The sequence below is a fragment of the Balaenoptera borealis genome, assembly GCF_965194805.1.
Source record: "Balaenoptera borealis genome assembly, chromosome: 2".
Classification (NCBI taxonomy): Eukaryota; Metazoa; Chordata; class Mammalia; order Artiodactyla; family Balaenopteridae; genus Balaenoptera; species Balaenoptera borealis.
The window spans coordinates 170,582,730-170,591,780 of record NC_138867.1 but is presented as its reverse complement, the minus strand read 5'-3'; the positions used below and the strand labels follow the sequence as shown (position 1 = coordinate 170,591,780).

The 9,051-nt window shown below is 40.2% G+C and overlaps 1 protein-coding gene across 1 annotated transcript; it reads right to left on the bottom strand.

The window, feature by feature from the left end:
• Positions 1 to 60: 60 nt before the first annotated feature.
• Positions 61 to 8,657, bottom strand: OR7C2 (olfactory receptor family 7 subfamily C member 2). Its single transcript, XM_082379516.1, is given in 4 exon segments — positions 61 to 6,577; positions 6,580 to 6,737; positions 6,740 to 6,850; positions 6,853 to 8,657. Coding segments are annotated over 4 exon segments (951 nt in total). The 5' UTR covers positions 7,082 to 8,657; the 3' UTR covers positions 61 to 6,124.
• Between the last annotated feature and the right edge of the window lie 394 nt (positions 8,658 to 9,051).

Sequence of the window (9,051 nt, the reverse complement as noted above, 5' to 3'; positions counted from 1 at the left end):
GTTTGATGATTTGCCAGAAGGACTCACAGAACTCGAAAAAGCTGTGATGCTCATATTTATGGTTTACTGCAGTGAAAGGACAGAGATTAAAATCAGCAAAGGCAAATGGTGCAGGGGGCAGGGGCCAGGAGAGACCAGGTGTGAGCTTCCAGTTTTCGTGTCCCAGTGGAATTGCATGGACAACACTTATTTCTCCCAGCAATTATGTGTGACAACACATATGGAACCATGGAAACCCACCTGAGCCTTGGTGTCCAGAGATTTTATCAGGGTCTGTCATGTAGGCATGGAGTTCCTGCTGACCTTCACAACTCACTCATTAGTCCCCCCAGAGGTCAAACTAATACAACATTGCCAGGGTCCCAGGTAAACAAAAACAGGCATTCATCATCAGCTACACTGTCAGCACAGACTACCTGGCATGGATTAAGGCCCCAGGTAAACAAAGACACTTTTATCAGGCAGGATATTCCAGGGGCTTAGAGGTCATCTTTCAGGAGGCAGTCTAGGGCAAGTCCTTTATTTGGGATGTGCAGGCTTTGAGCACCCTTTATCCTCTGAGTTAATCCTTTACTTCATACACCCCGTGGTTGGGAATAGGGGAAGCAACTCCCATGGGGATGAGTAATTGGGACTTGTAACCCTGACTCTTGACTTTTGGGGCTAATTGGCCTGGACATCCCCATGCTGGTGTCAGGGGGCTCTGTGTCTCCTTACTACACAAGGGTGGACGTTGGACTTTTAGCGTTATTTTCTTACAGCCTAATGAACCAAGTGGGACATTACATGAGACCTTACTAAAGGTGTGGGGAAAACACAAGTAAACAGAAGGTAACACGATTCTAGCTGCTATAGATATAACTCAACTCCATGATCCTTTTGTCCAAGAAACATGACATTAATTTTTTCTAAATCAAATTAAACTTCATTTGAGCACCTACCTCTCCCAAAGAGGGGAGGGAAATTAAAGCATGGGTGTGTTTTGAGATGCTCCATCCTCCATTCCTTAGGATCCTAAGAGAACCCTTGAACATAAGCAATTGAGAGAACTTGGGAGAAGAGCTCCAGAAATCTTTAAGGTATTTTCAGTCACCATGGAGACAATTATGGTCAAAGTTTGGAAATAGTCCATGCAAAGGCAAAAGGCTCCTCCACTTATAAAACATCCTACTCTACATTTGACCATGGGTAACTTTTTTTGAGATCCCAGTCTCAAACCAGAATTTCAGCTTCTAGCCCCACCCACCCCATGGTCAGTGTTCTGTGTCCCCAGAGGGCTCCTCTGGAAGCAGGGTATATTAGTTTTCTAGGGCTAACATGACAAAGTACCACAGACTGGGTGGCTTAAACAACAGAAATTTATTTTTGTTTTGGAGGTTGGAAGTCTGAGATCAAAGTGCCAGGAGGGTTAGTTTCTTCTGAGGCCCCTCTCCTTGGCTTATAGATGGCTGTCTTCTCACTGTGTCTTCACGTGGTCTTCTCTGTGTGTGTGTCTGTGTCCTAATCTCCTCTTCTTATCAGGACACCAGTCAAATTGGATTAGGGCCCACCTGAATGAACTCATTTTAAATTAACTACCTCTTTAAAGACCCTCTCTCCAAATACAGTCACATTCTGAGGTATGAGGAGTTAGGACTTCAACATATGAATTTTGGGGGGACACAACTCAGGCCATCACACAAGGTGTGACATACCATCAAGGGATGCATGACTTATCTCCTCGAATCCTTGGAAACTCCTCCAGCTCTATTTTCTTTATACGTCTGGGTTTTAAAGAATAAAGGAGCAAGGGAAACATAGATCACTTTTTTGTTGGGGGGGATTGTGGCTTGGATTTGATTTTATCCCCTGGAGCAAGAGAAATATAGATCATTTTTTGAGGGGAATTGTGGATTGGATTAGATAATCTTTTCATTCTTTCACTCCTTCATGCCAGCCAGAACAAGATAAATTTATCTCTGACCACAGAAGTTATCTGTTATAAAATATGTGACCTGCTTTCTGGGTTTATCCTGAAAAGAGAAGATGGATGTAACGTGGGGTGTGATCAAAGGCAGGCTGGAAGCTACAAGCAAGAGATGGAAACTCATGAGGATGGAATAAAGCCTGTGACCAACTGTGTTGCTTCTGACCTCAGTGATGAGGGTATTCTGCAGAACCCAGAGCCCTTTGTCCTGGAGATAAATACACACACTTGGCCCAAGAGGCAGAGAGATTCAAAGAGGATATAGCAGAATGTAGAACAGTTGCAGCTCCATCTGTTGCTTCATGTCAGTGAGGCAAATCAATAGATCTTCAGCAGTATGAATGTGTGCGTGTTTGTGTGTGTGTGTGTGTGTGTGTGTGTGTGTGTATTTCCACAAATAGCAGTTGCTTCCTGTAACCCTCCAAATATGCCAAGAATCTTCCTTATCATCTGTATTAGTTTCCTGTGGCTGCTGTTACACATTACCACAATGTGGGTGGCTTATAAGAACAGAAATTAATTTTCTTACAGTTCAGGAGGCCAAAAATCCAAAGTCAAGGTATCAGTAGGGGTGCACGCCCTGTAAAGGCTTTAGGGGAGGATCCTTCTTTGCCTCTTCCAGCTTCTGGTGGCTCCAGGAGTTCCTTGGCTTGTGGCCACATCACTCCAATTTCTGCCTTTACATCATAGGGCTTTCTCGTCTTTGTGTCTCTCCTCTTCTGTATCTTATAAGGACAATTGTCATTGGATTTAGGGCACACCTAAGTAATCCATAATTATGTCATCTCAAGATCCTTAACTAAATTGGCGAAGACATTTTTTCTAAATAAGGTCACATTCACAGGTTCTGGGTAGGCATATCTTTTGCTGGGCTGCCAATCAAGCCACTGTATGGCTCAGGAAATGTAGCTCAGTCTATTTAAGACAAAGATTTTAGTGGTCCCAGGCAGTGGAGTTGTGAGTCAGGCAAGGGAAAACAGCCGTAAAGGGTATGTTTATCAAACCAGTTACCAACATGGTCAACTGGGATTCCTGCTGGGGAACGACTGGAGCCAGTGTAATATATGTGCTTCAGACTTATCTCACCCAATAAGCAAGTGAGTTATACACCAGCTCCTGTCAGTCTTTGGTTAAGGAGTGATTCTTGGGGCATTAATTCTCTGTGTACGTGGACAGGGAAGACTAGAGAAATTCTTCAGGCAAAAGATGCAGATGTGAAAATTTGAAGCCAGACAGAATGCACTAAAATGGAAAATGATGATGGGATATCTTGTATATTATGCTTCTCCATCCTACCTTCCTGGAATGCAGTTGCAATGGCTGGAAGGGCAGAAGCTATTTTGTGATCATGAGGGTGAAAACCCCATGCTAAAGGTGGTAGAGCAGAAAAGTAGAAGGATCCTGAGTACTTGAGGGCCAGTCTAGAACTGCTTAGCTCTAGAATTCATGTTTCAGGAGGAAAAAAGCTTTTTTGGTTAGGCCATGTAGTCTGGTTTCTACCATATGTAGCCAATTGCATTTTTTAACAGGAATAGGAGAAATTTGCTAGCAACATACCTGATCACCTTGACAGGGCATCCCTGTAGAGTGTTATAAAGAAAAGGCAGCATCCTTCTACAGTCATACTCTCTGACAGAACTTTGTGAAATGTTCTCTATCTATATTGTCCACTATGGTGGACTAGCCATGCATAGCTTATTGAGCACTTGATATGTAGCTAGTATGACTGAAGCACTGAATTTTTAAAGTTTTTATTTATTTTTCATTATTTTAGACTTAGACAGCCATATGTGGCCAATAGCTACCATATTGTATTGGATAGCACAGTTTTAAGGAATATTGTCTTTAGGGTAATGGAGCTATTTTAGTAACGTTAGGAGTGGGAGCTCTGATCCCTGTCCTAGAGTGTAGGGTTCAAGTTTCTTTATTTGACCTCATATCTATGACTAAAGTGAAACTGAGGGTTCCTTCTAAGGATGAGTATTTCTGGCTGAGACTCCAAAGCTGCTGTCCCTCTATGACCCCTTGAGGAGTCACATTCCTCTTAGAGCAGCTGAGACCTTGAAGTGACAAAGCTCAAGCCCAGATTTATAAATGACTGAGGAAAGGAGCTTCTTGTCTTGGAGATAAGGGAAATCAGAACCACAATGAGATATCACCTCACACCTGTCAGAATGGCTATCATGGAAAGACCACAAATAACAAATGTTGGCAAGGATGTAGAGAAAAGGGAACTCTAGTACACTCTTGGTGGGAATGTAAACTGGTGCCGCTGGAGTTTATATATATAAACTGGTGTGTGTGTATACACACACACAATGGAATATTACTCAGCCATAAAAAGAATGCAATTCTGCTATTTACAGCAAGATGGATGGACCTACAGAGTATTATGCTTAGTGAAATAAGTCAGAGAAAGACATATTCTGTATGATATCACTTATATGTGGAATCCGAAAAAAAAAGAATGTGTACACAAAATAGAAAAAGACTCACAGATATAGAAAAGAAACTGTGGTTACCAAGGGGGAGATGGAAGTGGGGGAGGGACAAATTAGGGGTATGGGATTAACAGATACAAAGTACTATGTATAAAATAGATAAGCAACGAAGATATACTGTATAGCACAGGGAATTATAGCCATTATCTTATAATAATCTATAATGGAGTATAATCTGCAAAAATACTGAATCACTATGCTGTACACCTGAAACTAATATAATATTGTAAGTCAACTATACTTCAATTTAAAAAAAAAACAGAAAAAACCAATAAGAATAGAAAACCTTAAGATGATAAAAGATCAAAGTATGTAAATAAAAATTTAGAAGGAATAGATACAAGTAAATATATATATATGATACTGTGCTCACCCTGATCACAATGAAAGGATGTCAGATTAAAATATTAGGGGAATCTTAATCTTACTCTAGGGTTTGATTTATTTCTGAGCCTACAGCCTCAGAGACAGAATATTTCTTGGTGGGGGAGCTGACTTCCAGAAATAAGAGTTTTTATATTAGAGGGTTCCTGTTTCCTTGGAAACTGAGCTATTATTAAAGTAAGGTTTGACTAGAGACAACATAATACTGTGCTTAAGAGAGTGGTCTGATTTTTTTCTCTTTTTTTAAAATTAATTTTTATTGGAGTACAGTTGATTTACAATGTTGTGTTAGTTTCTGCCGTACAGCAATCTGTTATACATATACATATATCCACTCTTTTTAAGATTCTTTTCCCATATAGGTCATTACAGAGTATTGAGTAGAGTTCCCCGAGAGTGGTCTGATTTAGACAGCCCTGGGTTTGAGCCTCCTTTCCTCACATGTATGACCTTGAGCTAGTTATCAGATTACCGTAATCTCTTACTTCCTCATCTGTAACTAGGGAAATGATAGTCATCACATAAAAGTGTTATTAGAAAACCTCAATGAGATAATGTGTTTAAAGTGCTTAAACAGTGTTAGCATATACCTAGTGCTGCTATTTTTGTAATCTATATCAATATCAAAAACGGAATCTATTTTCTAGCTCATAAGCTTTTATTAAATCAACACATTGCATTTTTTGGTCCCGACTCTGTGTTTAATCATGCACTCATCCATTTTTCATGCCATTCAACAATATTCACTGGGCATAAAATTCTTCCTAAGAAATGTACTAGGCACTGCAGTTTCAAAGATGGATAAGATATAGTTCAGAAATTCAAGATATCCATATTTTGGATGAGTAGAGAAATTCACTAAGTTTGATGTGACTGAAAGGAAAGTGAATCAGAAAAAAAAGGCATTTTGAGTTGATTTCATTCACATAACCTCAGAAAACGTCTCTGTAAATGAGTTTGCTGGGCAACATTTCTATAATAGGTAAACATCCCGTCACTTCGAGGATATATACTAAATACATGAGAATCTATTTTTTTTAAGAAATTTAAGTCGTCACTGGATATAACTGAGAAAATAACCAGGTTTTATTCATATGAAATCAAAATGATTACAAAGTGAAAAAGGGAACCTAAGATATAACCTGAAGGAAAGTAGAGAGGGCAGTGAAGACCCAAGGAAAGTTTTGCTTTAAAACATGAACATTAGGAAAGATAAAAATATTAAATGAAGGAAGCCAGGATTTCTGGTCCTCAATATTATGTGCCTAGTTACTTATGAGGGTCCTGTAAAGGCCCCATCACTGAGAGATGGTGCCCTGCTGAGGGGTCTCACCAGAGCTCCCTTCATGTCCCTGTTCCTCAGACTGTAGATGAAGGGGTTCAGCATGGGGGTGACCATGGTGTACATCACCGAAGCCACCAGACTTATCCTAGAGCGTGAAGTGACTATAGAACTAAGGTAGACCCCAAGGCCTGTGCCGTAGAACAAGGAAACCACCGAGAGGTGAGACCCACAGGTGGAAAAGGCTTTGTACTTGCCCCCGGCTGACGAAATTCTCAGGATGGAAGAGAAAATCTGCGAATAAGAAAAGAAGATCCCAGAGAGAGGAAAAACACCTAGGACAATAGTCACAAAATACACCGTTATGTTATTGGTGGGCGTGTTCATATAGGCGAACTTCAGGACTTCAGGAAAATCACAGAAAGAGTGTGCGATATTCATGCTTCTGCAGAAAGCCTCAAAAAGGTCAAGGTCTTGAGCAGGGATCCCATGACATTGATGCACCAGGAGCCCAGAGCCAGCAGCCCACAGAGCTGGGGGTTCACGATGACCGTGTAGTGCAGGGGATGACAGATGACCACGAAGCAGTCATAGGCCATCAAGTCAGGAGTACATTGTCTAGGCATCCAAACACAATGAAAAAAAATACCTGGCTGAGACAGCCTGCGTAGGGGATAACTTTGCTCTGTGTCTGGAGGTTTAGCAACATCTTTGGATTGTGGTGGAGGTGAAACAGATGTCAGCCAAGGACAGCTTGGAGAGGAAGAAGTACATGGGGGTGTGGAGGTGGGAGTCTGAGACAATGGCCAGGATGATGGGCAGGTTCCCAGTGAATGTGATCAAGTACATGGATAGAAACAGCCCAAAGAGGAGAGGTTGCAGGTCTGGGTCCTCTGTGAATCCCAGGAGGAGAAAGTTTCTGACTCCTGTTTGGTTTCCTCTTTCCATGAGTCTGTTGGGCTTGCCAACAAGGAGGAAAAAAAGCAATACAAAATTTACTCTAAATAAATATTCCCCAGAGTGACAAAAAAAAAAATCCTTAATCCAAACGCAGGGAATTCATGAAGTCATTCATTTTTGGCTGATTGGCTTTCTTGGATGACAGATTGTGGTTACTGTTGCTACCTAGAAAAATTGTCTCTAAGTCCAGCAGTTCTCAAATTGCGGTTCCTGGCCAGCACCATCAGCAACCCCTGGAAATGTTAGAAACGCACATTTTAAGGCTCATCTGACCTACTGAATCTAATACTCTGGGTGTGAAGCCAGCACGCTGTGCTTTAAGAAGCCCTTCTGAGAATTCTCACACACACAAGTTTGAGGAGCACTGCTTGCCTGCAACCCTAAGCAATCATCCTTTCCCAGCTCCCCGGGGACTGCTCTTGTATTTTCTGCTTAGTGTTTATGAGAATGGGAAATTCCTTAACTCTAGGCAGATCTTCCAATCATTGAGAGGTTCTTTCATTGTGCTGCCTTTCTGTCATTTCTATGTCTTAGATCCTCTGGACCTTGGGGTGCTCCTTCTGTTAAAAAATAATAACCCACATTATCATTAATCATCATTTACATTTCATTTGTATTATCATTGTCCCTATATAAATTTGACCAAAATTGAATTTCTAAATATAGTGTCCTAGAGTTTCTAAATATCGAGTTTGTCTTCATCTAATTTCATCTTTTATTTTTAGCTTTATTGAAGTATAAAACGATTTACAAAAACTTGCACATATGTGATGTATATATATCTCTGTAAGTTTGGACATAAGCATTCACCCCGATACCATCACCACAATCAAGTTAATAAACATATCTATCACCTCCAAAAATTTCCTTGTATTCTTTTGTGTGTTTGTTTTTTGTGTGTGGTAAGAGCCTTAAAATCTGTCCCCTAACATATTTTTTTTTACATTCAAATAACTGTATTAAATGGATTGAATAAATATCTAACACTATCCCAAAAAAAATGTATATAATAACAATAAATTAATCACACCAAAATGGGTCTGTAATTTAAGATGAAATGGACAAAATCTTGGAAATAAAGAATAGGAAAATATACCTTTTAATACATAGTGGAGGAAGCAGTATTGAGGTTACAATTTTATTCTATATATAAAGGACTCAATCATGCTCATTAAAAAGATATGGTATCTTTAGTTGAATATGAAAGAATGTGTTCTACATCCTGAGAGATGATTGCTATTTTTATTTTATTTATTTATTTATTTATTAACGTCTTTATTGGAATATAATTGTTTTACAATGGTGTGTTAGTATCTGCTTTATAACAAAGTGAATCAGCTATACATATACATATATCCCCATATCGCCTCCCTCTTGCGTCTCCCTCCCACCCTCCCTATCCCATCCCTCTAGGAGGTCACAAAGCACCGAGCTGATCTCCCTGTGCTATGCAGCTGCTTCCCACTAGCTATCTATTTTACATTTGGTAGTGTACATATGTGCATGCCACTCTCTCACTTCGTCCCAGCTTACCCTTCCCACTCCCCATGTCCTCAAGTCCATTCTCTACATCTGCGTCTTTATTCCTGTCCTTCCCCTAGGCTCTTCAGAACCGTTTTGTTTTTTTTTTTAGATTCCATATATATGTGTTAGCATATGGTATTTGTTTTTCTCTTTCTGACTTACTTCACTCTGTATGACAGACTCTAGCAACATCACTAATCATTAGAGAAGGGCAAATAAAAACTACAATGAGGTATCACCTCACACCTGTCAGAATGGCCATCATCAAAAAATCTACAAACAATGAATGCTGGAGAGGGTGTGGAGACAAGGGAACCCTCTTGCACTGTTGGTGGGAATGTAAATTGATACAGCCACTATGCAGAACAGTATGGAGGATCCTTAAAAAACTAAAAATAGAACTACCATATGACCCAGCAATCCCACTACTGGAC